Source organism: Canis lupus, chromosome 5 (assembly GCF_048164855.1).
Source record: "Canis lupus baileyi chromosome 5, mCanLup2.hap1, whole genome shotgun sequence".
Taxonomy (NCBI): Eukaryota; Metazoa; Chordata; class Mammalia; order Carnivora; family Canidae; genus Canis; species Canis lupus.
Window position 1 is genome coordinate 40,945,999 of NC_132842.1, and position 21,388 is coordinate 40,967,386.

Consider the following 21,388-nt stretch of genomic DNA (forward strand, 5'->3'; position numbering starts at 1 on the left):
ACTATTTGCTGAAGAACCAGATTATCAACTGGTGACGCTTTATAAGATTAATGGGAATTTTGCAAAAAATGGAGTTCCAAAGAGGTGCCAGAAGCATGTTTGTGCACCACTGGGACCACAGGATATGGACTAGGTATCCGGGGCTCCCAAATCTGTGTGCACCACAGATTTGCCTTAAGATCTTAAGAAACGTTGATTCTCAAGAGCCAGCCCAGGCCTATAAAACTAGAGCCAACACAAGGAATCTACATGTTTAACCATCGCCCTGAATCCTACACTAATACACAACCCAAACCAAAGGGCAAGAAGGATGAAAACACAAAGTCAACAGGCATTACCTAAGGTATTTCACAAGTCCTTCCTTGCAAATGACACAGAATGCTCCCCTAGCTAAACATCCTTGTTTCCAGTTCAATTATCACTGCTATTTTCAATAAAACAGCTTACTCCGCTTTTCAAAGTTAGTACCTTTAAAGAGCCACCTCCCTTTGAAAACAGCATTTATTCACTATTAGTTCCAACAACAGCTTCCATGTGTCTGGTGCCTTATACTCTCCAAGTACAGAGCATTCCCACCTATTATCTTATTAAATCTTCACACTACTTTATGAGGGAGTTCAGGCCAGCTTTGTGTATTTTCTCAGAGTCCAACTGTATGTAAGTAACTAAGCAGCAAAAACCAGAAACAAGGTCTCTGTATTACTGGTGATTTCAAGATTTCCTCAATGTTGAAGTTCCTACCAAATCATCTGGGACTTTCCCAGTTTGCACTTGCCCCTCCTGTTAATTCCATTCCTTTTCACTTCCTTTATCCCCATTTCACCTGTAAGAAGCACAAACTGCCATTCAGTCAACAAATAGCACAGAGCATCCTCTGCAGGCATCTGAGCACTGTGCTACATCCTGAGGATACAGCAGGATAGGAAAACAGAGAAGACACTGATTATATGAACACAAACATAAAAAGCAAATGAATATCTTTTTTTATGAATATCTTCTTGAGGGTCATCTTATTGAGTCAAAAATAAGACTCCTGGCGAAATGTCATATTTACACAGAAAAGGCATTGTTGCTCAGTTTCCTATAATCGGGAATGCATTCTGCTAATTGTCTAACTACCCCACTGGTGCCCTGGAAATTAAGATCAACATAAGTAACAGGGTGGTGTGTTTGGGGATGAATACCTTGGTATTTATCTGGGCTAGTTGATAAATACACCTTTTAAGCCCTTTACTGTCAGGAATAGGGCTCAAAATTAATTCCTGAGTAAAGTTAACACAGCCAGAATATTCTAATATTTCAGTGAAAGCAAATGTGAAGGTCAACCAAAAAGGCTAGTGCCCAACACATGGAAGTCACCAAACTGTCAAATTTGCTACTAGAGGGATTAAGTTTTCAAAACAAGGAAAACATGGACACACACTCAAAAAAAAAATGCCCAACCATCAGCCCCTTAAAACATGCAAATTTTACTATTTGTGATTCACCAGATGAATACTCAAGACTTGGGATGTTTTAATCCAGAAATTGAAAAATAAGAAATAAAAAATGTACATCTTATTAGGATCAAAAATATTCATACATGTAACTTCAATTATAATGAATATTTATTGAACTAAAAACGGTTGTTCAACCCATTAATTTAATACAGGTGTAAAGTTTGATTTTGGCTTTTCTGTTTCTTTTCCTACATTTCTGAAGGAATTTGATATTCTATAAATGTTAGGTCACTATATCCAACATTATTAGCCCACACTCTACTAGGCTGCACATTTTAAATCTCAGAAATAAGGTTTATAAGCATTGATGAATAAGGAAAAGCTGTTCCACAGGGATGGGTAAAGACACAGGCCACTAAGAATCTCACCACTGAGCATCGGGGAATGATCCTGTTAACCTAAAGCCAAAGAAAGCCAGCTGGGCAACAGCATGAACAGTGAGTCTGCACTAAGGTCTCCACTGACAGTAATAAATAAAACCTTGCTTTAAGATAACAGAATAGTTACTGCCGACCACAAAACCCATACAGGTGTGGTGAGAGAAAAAAGCCCATGAAAATACTTTTACAAGATGATTATCTTTTTTGAATTGCTTAAAGTAAATATCCATCACGAAAGCCAAATCAAATTTGTATCAATTGAATGCCCACACAGTAGAGTAAAAATCCATTTTAAGGAAAAGAACCAGAAACTAACAAATAAATACATTTTTAAAAATAGGACCAAACACAAAATAGTAAGAAATTAATAAATTTATCTTGGAATGTAAGATGTTGGCAAGCAAGAAAACCATGACCGTCCAACCGAGGAGCTTACAGCCCCAGAGCTGGTGCGCTTGAGGGAACTTGAACTTACAATGTAGCTCTTGCCCAAGAAGGTGCCATAACAAGTACAGAAACATCAGCAGGAAGCCAAAACTGGATCCACGTAAAAAAGCACAGATCAAGGCTTAGTCTGATTCGAAGGGAACTCTTTCAGAGTCCATCTCTGAATTGAGCCAACAGGCCATGCATAGGGACAGAATGACATCTGCTTTCCCAACACATACCCACACCTGCTAACCAGAGCACAGCTTGAGAGTCTAATTTTAGATTCAACAGCTGTGACAGCTTTTTCTCTTTAAAAAAAAATAATCAGTCCATATTTCATCTTCTGGGTATATAGGTAGTCATCATCCTCATATTCCCTGGCAAAGGAGGGGAAAGAAATAATGTCCTTTCCTTGATGTTCTCCCACGATTACCCACTCATTTAGAATGTCTGCCTAGGGGTGCCTGGGTGGCTCAGTGGTTGAGCATCTGCCTCTAGCTCAGGTTGTGATCCCGGGGTCCTGGGATCGAGTCCTGAATCGGGCTTCCCACATGGAACCTGTTTCTCCCTCTGCCTATATCTCTGCCTCTTTCTATACGTCTCTCATGAATAAATAAATAAAATCTTTGAAAACAAAACAAAAAACTCTACAGGGGAAGGATCTAGCTTTGACCTTGATACAGTAGGTATCAATAAATATTGGCCTGTTGTGTCAAAAATCTAAAAGAGTGTTTGGGAGAAACATAAGAAATCAAAGAAATAAAAAAGGATGGGACACCTGGGTGGTCAGTGGTTGAGCGCCTGCCTTTGGCTCAGGGCGTGATGCTGGAGTCCTGGGATCAAGTCCCACATGGGGCTCCCTGCATGGAGCCTGCTTCTCCCTCTGCCTCTCTCTCTTTCTCTCTCTCTCTCTCTCTCTCTCATGAATGAATAAAATCTTTAAAAAAAAAAAAAGAAAAAATATAATTGGCCAAACCTTTTTAAAGAACAATCTAATAAAATATATCAAACTATAAAATACACATAACCTTTGACCCAGAAATCTACCTTAAAAGGTTATTGAAGAACTACAGAAATACATAATAATAGGGATTTCATTACAGTGTTACTTGTAATAGCAAAAAAAATGCAAAAACAATCTAAATACCAATTAGGAATGAACAAAGAAAATTATGTGAATAGACACTATTGCTAGGTAATGAAAACTGGGGTTCCCCCCCCAGAACTGCTTAAGATTATAATATGTGTTTAATATATATAATACAAGACATATGTACCGTATTTTCCAGAATCAGAATATTGGAAAAATAATCTTCTAAAAACGACACAAAGGAAAAAGGTACTGAAGGGTATTTTCCTTGGATTCTCAGGGCCAATTATCACTTAACATTTCACTGGTCAAGGTCCAGTTCAGACTAGCCAATAGCCAGGATCTCTGAGAAAACTGAGGCCAAAACCACGCAGATGAAAGACTTTTGTGTTTCACACAAAAATCAGATTTTATACAGACAATTCTGTCCTTTTACCACTTCTATGTACAAAAAAACCCAAAAAACAAAAGATTCCCCTATTCTCTGGCCATAGTCTCTATACTTAATGCCAAACACCCATGTCCTGTGTGAAGCTCCTTCCACGGGAGAGGCTAAGGAAAAGCCACTAGTAGGTGGTTCCAGGCAAACCAGCCTCAGAGGCTAGTAAGACGTGGCTTTCACACTCCTTCAGTGTGCTGCTGGAGCATCTGGGAATTGCCACTTCAAGACCCAATTGTGGGGAGCAGTCATGATTTGTACAAGTGATGGGGCTCCAGAATGGATTTTAAATTTGGGGGTTTTAGTTATTTGAGCTTGAGAGTCTTACTATTTCCATTAAAATGACAGGTGAATAAAAAATTCAAATTATACAGAGAAACAAAAAACAGTACATTATCCTCTGAAATTAGAGCTCACAGCAATAATCACTACTAACACTTGGCACTTGTTATATTTTGCTTTTAAGCCTATCTCAGAAGGAATCATCATTTCTCATCCATTACATTGGCAAAAAATTTTTTAAGTATGTTAATATGAACTGCTCCCATTTTGAATTAATTTTTTATTCCGTATGAGGTAGAGGTCCAACTTCATTCTTTTGTTTGTAGATATCCACCATTTATTAAAAGGATATTCTTTCTCATTAAATAACCTTGGCATATAGCTTTTTAAAATCTTCCTTTAATGTTCTAAAGCTTGATAGTGACTGTGTTTACACAACTAAGCCAAAACTCATAGAACTGTACACTAAGAATAAACTTTGTTGTATGTAATAATACATACAACAGGGTGGCTCAGCGGTTGATCGTCTGCCACTGGCTCAAAGTGTGATCCCAAGGTCCAGGGATCAAGTCCCACATGGGGATCCCTGCATGGAGTCTGCTTCTCCCTCTGCCTGTGTCTCTGCTTCTCTGTGTCTCTCATAAATAAATAAATAAAATCTTTTAAAAATTTTTAAAAAATAAAACTCCTTTAGAGAAACATTCTCATATACTATATGTGAGGATCACATGCTTCACAAACACTATACTACTGTTTGTAATAAACTGGAAACCATCCGAACCTTTAGCAAAAAAAAAAAAAAAAAAAAAAAGCTACACAGGGGCTCAGTCAGTTAAGCATCTGTCTTCAGCTCCCATCATGATGATTCCAGGGTCCTGTGATCAAGCCTTGCATCGCATTGGGCTCTCTGCTCATGAGGAGTCTGCTTCTCCCTCTGTCCTTCCCCCAACTTGTGCACATGCACTCTATCAAATAAATAAGTAAAATCTAAAAAAAAAAAAAAAAAAAACCTAAACAGATGTAGTATAATCATAGGATTGACTACTATGCAACAGTACAAAGGAATAAGCTAGGTTTAATATAAACGAAACGGATAAAGTTCTTTTAAGCAAAAAACCGAAGTGCACAATGACTGATACAGAATGAAAGCAATATATATTTTACATATATATAATGAAAGTTTTTATATATATGTAAAAACATATATATAAAACCTTGCTATACAGGCTCTATGAGTACACATGTAAGTACCTAAGAGTATCTCTTAAAAGTCTGGAAGAATCCTCAGCACACTCACTGCCTCTGGAGAGGACAAAGAGGCACCAGGACTGGACAGAGTCAAGCTCTGTTATTTTTCCCCCAAAGGGAAATCTATTCATTAACTACTTGTAGGATTAAAAATTACTAATGCGGGACACCTGGGTGGCTCAGTTGGTTAAGTGTCCAACTCTTGATTTTAGCTCAGGTCATGATCTCAGGGTCATGAGATCGAGCCCATGCACCAGGCATAGAACCTGCTTGAGATTCTCTCTCTTTCTTGCCCTCTGCCCCTCCCCCCACTTGCCCATACCTGCACTCTCTCTCTAAAAAAAAAATTAATAATGCATACCTTATGTGAGTTGTAAACAGAGGTTATGAGTATGGGATCACAGCTTTTTTAATATATGCAGTCATTTGTGCATCCCTGCACCCAACCTACACACACACACACACACACACACACACACACACACACACAGGTGATCTTACCAATTTGGATTTTCCATACTTTCCCGGAAGACAGACTCTTCCTTCATGGATGCATATTGTGTCCATGTAAGGCAGTGACTCCGTATAGCCATGTTTCTTTCCTGAGGATTGAGCCATGATTCTTCTTCCAACTGGATACTAGGTACCTTTAAAATGCTCACCTGTCCAACAGAGAGTGGACGGCTTTCTCAATTTAGGAAGACAAGCTACATTAATACTGAGTCCAGAATTGCTTTTAGTCTTGGATAATTAAGAGGACAAGTGATGCTGATATATCAATGATGGCTCACCAATGGCTGTGAGTCCTTGATAATCAAACACACTATGACCTTCCTAAATGCTGCTGAGGACATGCAAATGGCCCAGGATTTATGCAGGCTGTACAGTCCCTGGCCTGATTTTCCTAACTGCTAAACACTAAGCAAATTACCAACCTCCTTCGCGTCTCCTCTAGGGCTGGTTATGGCCTTCTTAAATTGATGGATTCTAATTGGGCCCACTTATGGGCTCGCATGCAGGACAATATCAGATAAAATATTTTCTTCATTTTAAACTCTGTCCAATACCTCAAAATGTATGTTTTCCAAGGTGGAGGAGACATGGGAAACTACAAAGGCAGCATGGTACAAGTCAGAGGTGTCTTTAAATTATTTAAGAATTGAGATACAAGACAAAGTTGAACACCTTTTTAAATAATAGATTCAAAGCGTGTATATAGGGCAAAGGCGGGGTATACACCCTGTGGAAAAAGCCAGTGATAATTTGCTGCACACAGTGTAACACAGTTTACCATGTGGAAAATAAAATAAGGTTCTTTTTCATTGTCATATCAGCTTTCTTTCCTCCAAAGAATGTGACACAGTCTTCATGCATGAACAGGAAGTGATAGAAGCCACCGCTTGTTCTGCAAACAGCACAGCAGTAAAATCTGCAAACTAATTGGCTTCTCCATCACAAAAAGAATCACTTCCGGTTGAAACAACCATCTGAGACATCGCTAAGAAGTACACATCAAAATGCTCTCCTCTTATTTCCTAATGATTCTAAAAGGACTCTTGTCAATAATCCCTTTATGATTCAAGAAATGTTTTTAAAAATTCCCACTTACCTTTGCCAATAACAACCAGAATGCTTAAGAATTTCAAAGAGAGAAAACAATTTGCTATCATGAAGATTTCATCATCACCACCATTACTTTACAGAAACACACACAAAACGAATTACAGAGAGCACTAGAACATTATACTCCCTGAAATAACTATACTCTCTGACAATGAAATAAAAACTGAAGTTTTTATCTTCCTTGCTGAAGATGAGACTAAATATTTACCATCTGCCCACTTCTCATCATTCTTATCTAAGAGTCATATCTAACCATGGACAGATGAGGAAAGCTGGTCACTTCACACAAAATGTCCAACGTATCTTTACAATAATTATAGGCCATCTCCATGTCCACTAAGAGCCTTCCACAAAAGAGAAGCAGAAATAGATGGGAAAAAAAAACTATCTCTGGTGGCATCTGCCAAAACTGAGATTAGATATCAGAGTACCTCCCATGAGGTACAAATGGGAAAATTCTAATACTCCTGCACATCAGAAAATGCTGTCTCTTTCCAGGACGACGTGAAAATCACCCCATGTTACACACCAAATCTGATTAAATTTTAAAACGAATTTACCTTCCTTAAAATTTCTGGAACCACATTCTGACAGACTGCAATCCTCTTTCTATAGATGATCCCTGTTGACACATCTAGAAACAGAAAATTTTTACACTCAAAAAAATTTTAAGGAAAATGTATTCTTGTCCTAATGTCAATAAAACTTTTCACGTTGATGTCAATTTTCTGTTTGTAGAATTCCTAGAGAAAAATGTTTGACTCACAACTCCATGCCCCTGACCACTTTTCTGGGCCAAATCATTCCAAATACACTCATCTGTGATCAAGGAATAAGGGTAAGACAGCTCCTCGCATTGCATAGTCTAATGTCAAGGACAGAGAATCACAAACCGTTCACTCCTCTGGTCTATCAATGTCAACACCCCAATGACAAGAGCCAGTGAGACTTCTGCTCAATTCCAACAAACAGAACGTTTTAACAAAAAACCGGAGAATCTGATTCTGCTACTTTCTGCACCAACCATTTTTTCAAGCACAGGCTTCTGGCTACAAAATTTTAATCTATAATGAATTATACTAGTCACACTCTTTACTTAAAGGGAAGCAGATTCCCTGTGACTGGCACTACTCTGTTTTGGAACAAAGTTTTCAGAATAGCATCCATGATATACATATAAATAAATAAGAATTAAGAAAAAGGGAGATCAGTTCAGAGGAAAAAAAAAAAAAAAAAGCCTTTCAAGTTTTATCTTTTGCCCTGGAAATTACTGTGACTCAGCCAAGCTCCTATAGGGCTTCTCAAAGCTCTGGCTAGAGTAGCATTGAATGTTGGTACAAACACCCAGAAGCCACTGACAGGGTAGAAGCGGGTTCATCTCCTTGCTCACGGGCATTCTTTAGCCATCCCATCCAATGTTTGTGGCACACATACTTAAAATGGATTAGCCACTCCTACAGAGAAAGATGCCCCTACCAATGGCAGAAATCATAATTAATGTTTCTATACCACTGTGGAATGTGCACATTGTTCATGTGATCTTCACAACAACCTAGAGCAGGATTATTCTTATTTTCCCATTTAATAAATGAAAAACCTGAGCCTTCAAGAAGTCAGGTCATGCAGGTAATAACAAAATCAGGGCTTAAAACAAGATTTCTCTGATGTCAACACATTTCTCCCACAGAGAGCAAATACATGAAAAAAATCTTTTTTAAAATATATTTTATAGAATTATGGGCATGAAGAAAAGACCCTCACAAGCAAAAGACAGTTTTGTGTTCACCAAGGACAGACAAGACTTTATAATCACATAATGAACAGTGGCACTCATGTTTTCTCAGGAGGCTGAAGAGCATGTCAAAAGTGGGTTTGCATGTCTCCAAAGGTTCATACACTGATTCTGTGCATCACTAGAGCTCCTGCAAGAAGGTCCAGTTCTCAAGTCCAAGCAAGACCAGTGAAAATGTATCCAGTGAGACACAAATGACAGTGAGCAGTGAGGACTCCTATATTCTAGTTCAGGAATAAGTAAACATTTCCTGTGAAGGCCATATGGTACATATTTTAGGTCCTATGGGCCATACAGTTTTGTCACAACAACTCAACTCCACTATTGTTGCAAGGAAGAAGCCATAGATAATATATAAACAAGGGGGCATGGTTGTATGCCAATAAAATTTTATTCACAACATCAAGCAGGACAAGTACAGTTTGTCAACCCCTGCTCTGGTCAATATGGAACCATAATATCAAGTACAGTTATGATTCCATAATCAAATTACTTTATGGTCGCATTTTATAGACATGCTACTAATCACAACTATTTTACCATCTATAAAATAATATATGAATATATTATACGGACACAGCCATGTGATCTTGGGCAATTTATTTAACCTGTTTCTTGGTTTCTTCAAACATTAAATGGGAGTCATAACAATAATACACAAACCATACATTAGTCTGAATTAAATGAGTTAATAAAAATGAGAATGCCTAGCACCTATTAACTGCTCAGAAATGTTAGCTGTTACTCTTATCATCAGTTATTAATTGAGAGAATGACATGACCATATTAAGCAAGCCCTCTGCTGCTGTAAATGCTGGGTACTCTTTTCTTACTTCAAATACAGAAATACACCTGTTCATACACCTGTCTAGAAAGTAAAAGGCCAGGGGCACCTGAGTGGCTCAGTGGTTGAGCATCTGCCTCTGGCTCAGGTCGTGACCCCGGGGTCCTGGGATTGAGTCCCACATTGGGCTCCCTACAGGGAGCCTGCTTCTCCCTCTGCCTGTGTCGCTGCCTCTCTGTCTCTCACGAATAAATAAATAAAATCTTTTTTTAAAAAAAGGAACAGATTACACACACACACAAACACCTGTACAAAAATCAGTATCACTTAATGATCATCACTGAAGTGAGGTATATTCAGAGAACTTACCTCTTTTCTCCTCCACAATTTTTACAGAGATGACATTTTTATCCATGGGGTTGGGATACTAAATGAAAACACATAAAGAAGAATTAGCATTCATCTTTTACCAAAGTGAATTCTTTCCCAGAAACCAGAGTTATTTGCAGGAACAGTACATATTTTCCAAGCAACTTCTAAGGCCAGTTTTTAATCAAGGCTCTTCACTTTACTACTTGGGCCTAGATAAGCAGGAAGCTATCATCAACTGGACCTGTATAAATCCAGGGAAAACCTTCTTGAGATCCAACCTAACCCTGGCCAGAGGAGGGAGGGTAAGGTTAAAATAGGTTAATTTTGGAACCAGCCTTACATAAATGAAGAGTGTCCTTTATGCCACACACTGTGCTACATGCTTTATTTACTTACACACTCCTGTTTAACTCCCCAAGCAGCCTCTCTGCTGTGACTGGGTCACATGTTATCATTGTCTCATCTGTCAGAAATGGAAACTGAATAAAGATCACAGAGTCTAGGATCACCCAGCTAGTCAGTGGCAGAGCCGTGAAATTAAAACAGGCCTAAAACAAAGTGAACCTTTCGCTATGATTGTATACCATCTCCTGGCAGCTGGGTTGGCATCAGAGGAGAACAATTACAGAAGCAGTCTACTCCAGGTGCTCAATAAATCGTTTATCTACTAATTCCCCTGAAAGACGATTTGGATAGAACAAGGCTGAAAAAAAGCTACCATTTTTGTCTTAGGCAGTTTACATTATATTATTTCAGTTTAATTCTCAAATTAATACCATGAGGTATATGCTGCTTTTTCTGTTTCACACGGGAAAAACAAGGCCTGGATAAGCTAAGTAATTTGTGCAAAATCACCCAGCTAAAGAGCACTGAGACTGTAACTTACCCATAGATGTTTTCTATTGCATTCTAAGCCTGTCTACCTAAACTACCCTTAAATCACCTCAGAATTACTCAAATCCAATCCTTTCTCTTGCATGGAAGTGACTTCCTGAAAGCCATAGGACAAGGGGGGCCCTGATCCAAGCCTGCTGAGCACCCCTTGGGCTCTTTGTCCAGAGGTTTACACTGCTATATCGTGTGACCAAACCTGAAAAGAAAATGACAGGAAAGTCTTGTCCAAGACATCAGGAAGTGTTAAGGGGGAGTAAAAGCAGTCAACAGGCTGAGGAGCAGGAGAGGAGGGGCTCTCCACTCGGTGAACTTGAGCTTCAAGTCTTTGGAACCCAAGGAAGTGGTAAATGCGATTCAGGGAGTGTGGGTCTCCCCCAACTCAGCTACCAGTATGCATGCACGTGTGTGTGCGTATGTGAGAGAGAGGTTGGCTAACCAGTTGATCTTCAGAGAAAAGGGTCCACTACTTTCACACATATTAAAAATATCTAGGGCCCCAAAGGACACTGGATTAGAGCACAGGTTCTGTTAGAATAGGAATATGATCTATTTCAGTGACTCCCATATCTCTACCATAGCACAGTGGGTGGCACATAGTAAGCACTCAGTTAATTTTTGCTGAACGAATGATTAGGAAGATGAACCTCGCTGACCTCAGGGGTTGATCTGGAAAATAAACTTCACTTTGCTTGGGGACCCATCTGTGAAGAGAGCACAGATGGTCAGTCTTCAAGAAGTCTTGACACTTCATCATGCCCCAGGCCAGAAACTCTGTCATTCACATTTCCATTCTGGCGATTGCAATCTTGAGAACTAATCACAAAATGGATTTTCAGGTATTCATTCATTCATTCATTCATTCATTCATTCATTCATTCATTCATTCATTTTTGCTCCAGAAAAAAAAATGCTCAAAATTATGATGACTGCTTTCTTGAAGTTTACCCTTCAGATAATGTCTGCTAGAGAGGGCCAGGTTTAGCTACTCTGCTACTTGGCAAGGGGCCTCAATAGAAGCAAGGAAGATTTCCCAGCCTCACACAGATCCCCTGAAGTGTGTGAGTGTGTGTGTGTGTGTGTGTGTGTGTGAGAGCGAGAGAGAGAGAGAGAGAGAGAGAGAGAGAATAAAAACTTTCATTCTATGGTAAAATGAACTATTTCCTTTACTAGTCCTAGGTTGCTCATTTCATATTCATCAATATTTCCTGACTGAGTATTACAAATATACTGTAAGTTGTAGTTAGATTACTGAACTAAATTATGGAAGAGATCTGAAATGTAATCACCAGAGAAGGATAGTGATAAAAGCTTTCAAGTTCTGATTACTTCACTAAGTTATCAGTGAAATTCCTGAAGAATATAAACTCAGAAACTTCACACTTTTACATAATTTTAAGATTTGCTTATTAAGCCAAAGGGCATTGATTGAAACAATACTGAAACTTTTGTATTCATTCTTCGCTTAAGAGGTTTTGAGTACCTACCATGCCCAGGCACTGTTCAAGGCACTGAGGATATAGTAATGAGACAAACCAAACTGTAGCCTCTTACAGAGTTTACATGTTAGTTGGGGAAACAAACAAAAAAATAAACATGTCAGGAGAAAATAAGTCCGACTAAAGGATAATAGGGAGACGGGAAATTGTGGAGAGGGATCACTGTAAAATATCTAAGGGTCTCCCACTAGCCAATGCTTGTAAATAATAAGAAAAATGAAGGTTTTAGCCTTCATTTGACTATAGTGATTTGACTATAGTGATTTGACTATAGTGAACCATTCACTATAGTCAAATCATCTGCATGATTCAAATCATTTTCCTACCCAACTACTTTTGGGAGTTGAATAGACACAAGCCTCATGTTTCCACATGAGAATGAGAAAAGAAATAAGAGGTCTGTTTATAATAGCTAAATAACATGACATGAAAGGCATACATTCTAATTTTTTTAAATTAAAGATTTATTGTGCAGAGGCTCCCCCTACCTGATATTACTTGAAATGATCTGATGCCATCTTGTGGTAACTTCAATATTCATGATTTAATTCAGAAACCTTTTTCTAAAGTCAGAAAATGAGGGATTGAGAGGGAAGGCTCTCAGGGAGGGTGATCACCAGGAATGTGGATCTGAGAAGACAAGAAGCAGTGGACAGGTTTCTCTGAACACCTTTTCAAACATAGTGTGACAATGGAAAGACCAAGCTAGGTCAGGATCAGACCATCAAAGACTTATATCCACTGATCTCCTGCACCAGGTGTTAGAGGTCCTCACATGCATTTATTTAGTACTCTCATTTAGTACTCCACCAAAGGAGTAAACCTATTAACTACTAACTATTAAGATAAGGTGTCTGCGCTAAGCTAAAAACAGAAATGGTATCAAGACTGCACACAAGCAGGGTCACACAGATTTTCAATCCCCCTCCACACTAGGAACTCTCACAGAAACAAACAAAGTGGTCTAAATACCCAGATTATCTGTCAAAATGCTTGCTGTCCCTGGACCTGGCTCAGTGAATCACAAACTGTAGCAGCATAAGAATCACTACATAGAGCCATGTATATTCACAACGTGTGCCATATATACTGAGGGACTTGAGGGATTTTCCAAGGTATATTCGACTTCATTTTGAACTTACTGATTATTTTACTTCCTTACAGAATGTATAAATGAACTCATTTTTTGCTCCCCAAGATATAAATCTGTTGCAAATATCTAACAAGGGTAAAATGTAGACTCCTCTACAATGATGACGTTACCCTGCTTTCATTTACATTTTACATATTAAAAGAGACCTAAATAAATAAACGAAAGGTAAAGAGGCCCCAAATTACAAAATATCATATAAAAAGGAAAATATACATTAAGACAAACAGAGAGCTAGGACAAGTGAGAGGCCAAGAAATTGAGTCCATCTAATTACAGAAATAAGTCAATATATTTGTGGGAGGAGCTTTATGAAGATAGTTACCTTCCCTATTTACAAGGGAAAAATATCAAGCTTTTACAAGGCCTACTCTTAAGAGTGAAGAGTTTTTAAAATATCAACTTGCCAAAAAGCTCAGAAGTCAATGCCTGCCTTTTATAATACCCATCCCCCAAAAAAGAGTCAATGGCTTCCAAAGGAGCCCGTGTTTACCAACTTCCAAATGGCATTATCGAAGAGTGCACAAGGAAGCACCTGAGCTGACAGATCTGTACAATTAGTCCTACAAAGGCCAAAGGACCTAAAATAAATCTGTAAGTTAATATTTCTGTTTTATAAGCACTACGAGAATCTTTGTTCCTCAGGCTATTTTTAAACATGCATGTGCATGGGTGGAGCTGCTGAAAAGAGATGTGGCCTTTAACTACACCAAGAAATCACTATGGATTGTGCCAAATTTATGAGCTACATGCAATAGCATACCTTAGAGGAAAGCAAAGTTGATTTTATACCAAGATCAAATGAATCCTTGATTAATCAAAATTTCAATGATCCAGGACAAAACATATATAAGTCAATAAATTTTGAATACTTGTTCCCTAGCCTTTCAGACCAGTGGGAGGATGAAGTAGAAAGAACAAAGGACAAGGAGCCAAGACATACAGATGATGCTGCATCTATGAAGCCAGGGAGGTGGACCATCAGAGGATATTCAAAGCCCTTCTGGCTGGGACAAGGCCAACAATGTCACATCACCCTTATTCATTCAAAAATGTACTAATAGGGGCCCCTAGGTGGCTCAGTGGTTGAGCATCTGCCTTCGGCTTAGGGCATAATCCCGGAGTCCTAGGATCAAATCCCACATCAGGCTTCCCACAGGAAGCCTGCTTCTCCCGCTGCCTGTGTCTCTCATGAATAAATAAATAAAATCTTAAAAAAAAAAAAAAAGTCCTAATAATTGGCAATGACATAATGTTTTTTAAAGGAGGCAGCTCCTGTCATAATTATGACACAAAGGAAAACCTACAAGCTCAATGTTAAATGCGAACATAAACCAAATGCATTTAAAGACACAAAGTCTACAGAATAACTGACCAGTTCCCTTCAAAAGTACCGTGGTCCAGAAAGACCAAAAAAAAAAAAAAAAAGGAGAAAGGAACTGTCCCGTATTGGAAGAGACAAAGACAAAAAGACATGACAACTAAATGCAGTGTGGGATCCTGGACTGACTCCTAGACTAGAAAAATGGTATTAGTGGACTACTGCCAAATTTGAATAAGGTCAATGACAAATTCACATTGTATCAATGCTAATTCCCTGGTTTTTAAAATTATACAGTGGTTCAGGAAAGCTGGGTAAAGGATATTCTCGAATTCTTTGTCTGTTTTGCAACATTTTATAAGTCAGATTACTGTTGACCCTTGAACAACATAGGTTTGAACTGCGTGGGTCCTCTTCCATGTGGATTTTTTTCAATACAGTACTGTATTGTGATGCATTTTCTCTTCCTTATGATTTTCTTAATATTTTTCCCTCTAGCTTTCCTACCATCAAAATACATTACACAATATATATAAGATATGTGTTAATCAATCATCAGCAAGGCTTCAGCCAATAGCAGGCTACTCATTGTTAAGTCTTCAGGGGGGGTCAAAAGGACACAAATGCCATGCTGTTTAGGGTCAACTGCATTTCTCAAAGTTAAGAACTGAAAAACAAAATGAAAATGACAATAAAGAGTGCTGAGAACAGAATAAGTTTTAGAATCCCAGAGCCCTCAGTCTGAAGTCCATCTGTGGGAGTCTTCGGCAAATTATTTTATTTTATTTTTAAATTTTTTATTTATTTATTTATGAGAGACACAGAGAGACGCAGAGGGAGAAGCAGGGACCCTGTGGAAAGCCTGGTGTAGGACTCAATTCCAGGACCCCAGGATCACGATCTGAGCCAAAGGCAGATGCTCAGCAACTGAGCCACCCAGGTGCCCCCCAATTATTTCAATTTCAGCCTGCCTTAGTTTCTTCATCTGTAAAATTATAGGGGAAAAAAACTCCTCTCAAAGAGCTATTATAGAAATTAAAGGGAATAATTTTATGTAAAGTGTAACAACTTAACACCTTAGCACCTTGCAAGTTCTCAATAAATAGTAGCGGTTTTTTGCCTCTGAAGAATGAAATCAACATTTTTAAAGACTTAGTTTCAGAACTTCAGCTTTTATCTTGCAATTTACTGTGGTGTGGCATTAAGTATACTCCTAGTATCCTCCTGCAAACCAAATATACTTAATTTATAAATCTAAAAATTATTAGAAGACATTTTTTTCCAGAATAGTAAAACTCCACACGCTCATGCTTTACCAATTCAGAGTCTGTGTGACAAGAGCTCCTGACACATCCCTCTCTACTAGCATTAGGGAAGGCATCACGTCAGAGAAGGAGGAGTACTAGAAAGAATATTTACTTTTTTAAGAAGGCAATAACCCCTTTCTAAATACTCTAAAAGCTCTCATATATTTGTAATTAAAATATGGGGTGCCTGGCTGAGTCATTGAAGCAAGTGACTCTAGATCTCATGGTCGTGAATTTGAGCTCCACCATGGGGTAGAGATTACTTAAAACCTTATAAAAAAAATATGAACCTTGCCCCACACTCTATGTCTATAACATGCCCCTGAGAAAGCATTTATCATAAAAATTAACATATTTCTCTCTGTCCCCTTGACAGTGAGCTCCCTGAAGGCTGGGCCATGTTTTATTTACCTCTTCCTTCTTCCAGGAGCAAAATGATAAACAGACTTATGACAAATGTCCATTAGTAGACTTATGAAAATTTTCCTGTTAGTACTTTGGTAGTTAAAAACCTTGCCCTACCAGGATGCCTGGGTGGCTCAGTGATTGAGCATCTGCCTTTGGATTAGGGTGTGATCCCAGGGTCCTGGGATTGAGTCCCGCATCAGGCTCCCTGCAGGGAACCAGCTTCTCCCTCTGCCTCTGTGTGTCTTTTATGAATAAATTAAAATATATATATTAAAAAAAAACTGGCCCTACCTTTCATAAACTGATTAAGCCACAACCACCATTAGATAAGTGTCTAAGTACCCTTTAACATCATTTAAATAACATTTAAAAAATAAGTCATAATTTAAATGTGCACCATTATTCATGCTCTTTCTTCTGTTTATTACTCCAAGTTGGTAAAGATGTATGCAGACTACTTCTCTCAGCTTTTTATTTTTAGGTTCATAAAATAAATGTGAGAAATTATTATTGTTAGGATGACTCTCAAGATTTTTAACAAGTACTTTAAAGCACCTACTGTGTGCGGACATGCAATTCTGTGGGTTATCCACTTAATTTCCCCCAAACAATTCCAGAAGACAGTTACTACTATATTACTCTGCAGATGAGGAGCCTAAGGCATAGAAAAAGAACTGACTTGCCCAAACTCACACAGCTAGAAGCGCTCCGGCCCCCCGTCTGATGTCAGAGCCCGTGCTCTTCCTGCTTGCACCATTCTGCTTCATGTCGAACCTAATCTTCTAGTAGGATTGAAGATAGGAAGATAAAAGAAAGACTATTACAGTGTAAGGAAAAAGATAAATAACCATTATGTTAAACTAGCCCTATTATCATTTGTCAGATCATTTATTTGGGAAATATGGGTTCACCCCCATATGCAGGAGCTTTTCAGAAAGAGATGTTCTCCACAAATAAGGGGCAGATTCGCAAGGGGAAAAAAAAAAGAGAGGATCAGAAACAGAAACATTATTAATTACCCAATCAACTTGCTACTCTAAATGGAAATAGCCATTCATAAATCGCCTTTATGAGTTTAAGGGTCAACACTCCAACCATTTTGTTCGGTACATCAGGCTCCTGATAGAATAAATAAAAACCTGAGGCCACTGTGTTGAAGCAAAGAAATTATTTAAATCTGTCCATTTTACTATAGTACCTCAAGTAAGGACATGCAACTGCAGCCCACACGAACTTCAGTCTGAAATTACACAGGGCTACACTCCAGAGCAGTATATTTCATTCATTCACACTGTAAGGATTTGCTGAGCACCTACTATGCTCCAGGATCTCTTTGGGTGCTTGGGATGCATCAGGAACAAATCAAAGATCTCTGCCCATGAAGCTTACATTTTATTCACAATGATTCTTGCCTATGGCACAGAAAGAAAATCAACCTGAACAACTCTGTAGTAACACTGAAAAGCTCTTAATTTCTCTGGCCTCATTTGAGAAGAAACAGACATCCAGTCAACACAATGGCCCTCTGGGCTCCGTTTTAATGACTTTTCAGTTTTAGGTAGAGAAAACTGGAGTAGTGTTTGAATCTAGCTCATGAATGCAAGCCCAGTAAACAGATCCACGTGAGCTTGAGTTTCTAGAGCCCGAGTGAGCTTCTAGACTGCTACCTTCATCCATGCAACTTTGTGTGCTCTTTGTAGGTGGTTTGAAGTAAAAGGAAGGAAACAGCTGTACGTGTTAAGAGCTGGAAAGCTACGAGTCACACAAAGAAAGAAACCTAAATGCACTGTCAGGTGCACTTACAATATAGTGCATGGAAACTACAGTTTAACATCTGATGAATAAACCATTTTGGGTTTCAGAGCATTCCTCCATGAAGGGTTCATTGAGAAACACTATATTCCATGAACAAAGAGTTCTGTGGTGTTTGTTTTCAAGGTGCCACTTAGCTTTGAAAGCATGTAGCTAATATTTTGCCTGTGGTATCCAACAGGCAGGTGTAAGAAGAGCAAACATTCCTCAGGTTTTAAAAATAGTAGTATATAATAACTTGGAAGGCAAGTCCTAACATACCAAAAGGCGGAGATCAGTAGACGCTATTTAAAATAGAACATCCTCAGTGCGAAGCAGCTTCAAACATACCATTGTGCAAAATCAGATTAAATGCTTCCCAGAGATCCTCAAATGATTGTCCCTTCTGCCAAGTGCCTTCCTTTGAAAAAAAGATACATAAAGACTAAGAGAAAAATAAAAGTATATTTAGCCACAAAGATCGTTCTTACTACCTTACACTTACAAAAAAGCTTATGCTTGTCAAACTATTACACATTTGATCCTCACAATAATCCGGGGAGACAGGTGAGGTACACGGCACTATTATTTCACAGATACAAAATTAAGACAGTAGGGTTGTCATACACAGTTATGGTTGTTGCTCACTGCATAAGGTCTTCTAGTCAAGCAGACTTGGGGACACATGGCTACAACCACGTAGCGGAAGGAGTGCTGAGACAGAGCAGGGATGGGACTTTGGTCCCCACACCCAGGCTAACAAATCACAATAACCCAGTTTTCAAGTCCTTCCGGCAGGTGCTGCTTGCCATCAGAAACTAAGGCCAGATGTCAGAGCCACAAGCTCCAAACAAACCCCCCCACCCCCCCAGTTTTCAACCGATCTGATCCACTTCAGACACTGTGCTAACCCTACAGCACCTAAGAGGGTTGCTCAGCTGCGAAAACTGGATCAATTTGAGCCAAGATGGGCCCCATTTATGACCTTTCACTGGCTTTTCCCTTCATTATAATACTAAAAACCACGTCCAGGTGTGAGATTTAACAGGCTAAATTAGACATGCAATTCAAGAAGCAGGAAGCACTGATCTTTAAGTGTGCAAGCACCAAAAAATCCCCAAGCCTACATGTTTAGATGTCATCCCTTTTCAGCTTAAGCCTCCTTCAAACCCTCCCAGACCTCTCCTTGGGGAGCCAGACTCCAGACTCTGGCCTGCCTCCCCTGCACTGGAGCATTATGTCCTGATGAGGCTTTGCCTGGAATTCTTGCTCAGCCTTCATTTCCATGGCTTGGCCCAAGGGCCTGATTGGCTAACAACCCCTCTTGCTAATTTGCATGAACAGCCCAGTTTCCTTTCCAATAGCCCCATATACTGTAAGCTTGTGGAGTCAACCACCTAGATGAGGCCCCTTTCTAATTTGCACAAGGGCACAGACTGCTTTTTAATGAGGAAAGCACAATGAGAGGCATCCAGATCTACTGACTTCCAACGCAGGGATTCAAGTAATGGAAGGTGAAAATTCTCACAGCAAGTGGATTCACTGACATCTCATAATTTATTGACTCACATAGTCCCTCTGAGGCATTGCTTTGGATGTGTAGTGTCATCCATACTGTTCACATTGTCCCATTGCCAAGCCTTTTCTGAAAATGTTCTTTCCCTAGCCCTGCCTTCCAAAATATCCTACTTACTACATACCAGGCACTTTGCCAAGTATTTTATAATAATTCTTACACATTGTTACTGCACGCAGCTATATAAGTGACCTCAGCTATAACACACAGCACACAAAAACCACCCAGCTGAACCCAGTCAACCCACAGAAGCCTGAGCCTCCCAAGTCTTAGCTGATTGCTTTCATCAGCTAAATCACAGGGGTGATTTGTTACATAGCAACAGAAAACTGAAACACTGGATTTTCTCACATTACCACACATCTACACTATGCCCTTACATGAGGCAAACAGGTCCACCAAGATGAATAAACTCTTAGACACTAGAGGAAAAAAAAACTGAGACTGGACACAGAGCAAAGCAAAGATGATGCTGGAACATTTTTTTCCCCCTCAATAATCCTCTGAGGGCCTATAATGTGGCAGGCAGCACTGCCTGGGGACTAGGAGTTTAGACTTTGGATTCAGATGTGCTGAAATCCTGGCTCTCCCAAATGCTGACTGCAGGAACTTGGAAAAGTTGCTTCAACTTCTCTGAGCCTCAGTTTCTCTAGGCAGTGAAATGGAAATCGGTCCTAATTCCTTCCTGCACCTGTTGGAAGGCATAAACATGATAATGTACAAAAGCAGTTCCTCCCCCTCAGTTCCTCCCTAAGAAATTCCTATTCACACTTCAGCCATCATCTCACAAAGGCCACTTTTTTGAGAAAGCCTTTCTTAATGGCTACCCTGGCAGGACTTCAGCAGACCTTCCCTGCTCTATTTGGTCCCAGCAATATGAATTTTCTGTGTAAATACACGTCATCAATGTGAAGTATGTGTTCATTAGTTGTTCCTATATTAACATCAGTCTCACCCACTAGAGACCATCAGCTTCATGAGAAGAGGGTCTTTCTGTTGGGCACTAGCACCCAGCTCTTGATAAGAATGATCCAGAATGGCATTCCAAGGGAACAGTGGCATTAGAGAATCCACACTCCAGACTGCCAATCCTAATAAAAAATAGAGTGCTGACTGTTTCTCATCTGGGCCCAGAGGTCTGGCCTAAGGCAAAGACTCCAGCAGAATCACAATTCATGCTTTCATTGGTTTATTCACTCATCATTTGCCAGATGTTTTACTGAGCACCTACTAGATGGTGGGCACTATTCTAGTTACTGAAGGTCCATGAACAGTATCAGCAAGTTGACATTCTCCTGAGAAAAAAAAAAGGGCGGGGGGGCCTCTCTGGTGACACCATGTTAACCAGCGTCCTAAATCACTCCTTGTGACCTAAGTCCTCAACTGCATCACCTCCTCTAATGGAGGTCAGGTCTTATTTAAAAAATTAACTTCCTCTCCCAGCATCTCTGTGTTGCATATGGAGTGTATGGCGTGGGGGCTGCTACCGAAGGCAACACTACAATCC

General features: G+C 39.3%; 1 protein-coding gene across 9 annotated transcripts in view; it reads right to left on the reverse strand.

The window, feature by feature from the left end:
* The window catches only part of PRELID2 (PRELI domain containing 2), a 63,864-nt gene that overhangs the window by 41,384 nt on the left and 1,092 nt on the right, over positions 1-21,388 (reverse strand). Inside the window, exons 2-7 of one of the 9 annotated variants that reach the window (XM_072826337.1) lie at positions 18,657-18,726; positions 17,208-17,296; positions 11,486-11,533; positions 9,936-9,993; positions 7,551-7,624; positions 5,869-6,029 (exon numbers count right to left, since the gene is read on the reverse strand). In XM_072826337.1, the coding sequence (XP_072682438.1) occupies positions 5,869-6,029; positions 7,551-7,624; positions 9,936-9,981 (281 nt within the window). In that variant the 5' untranslated portion in view covers positions 9,982-9,993; positions 11,486-11,533; positions 17,208-17,296; positions 18,657-18,726. Of the gene's footprint in view, positions 1-5,868; positions 6,030-7,550; positions 7,625-9,935; positions 9,994-11,485; positions 11,534-12,816; positions 12,959-17,207; positions 17,297-18,587; positions 18,727-20,261; positions 20,573-21,388 lie in introns of all 9 variants that reach the window. The other 8 variants (XM_072826334.1, XM_072826333.1, XM_072826335.1 and 5 more) reach the window with 8 other exon arrangements.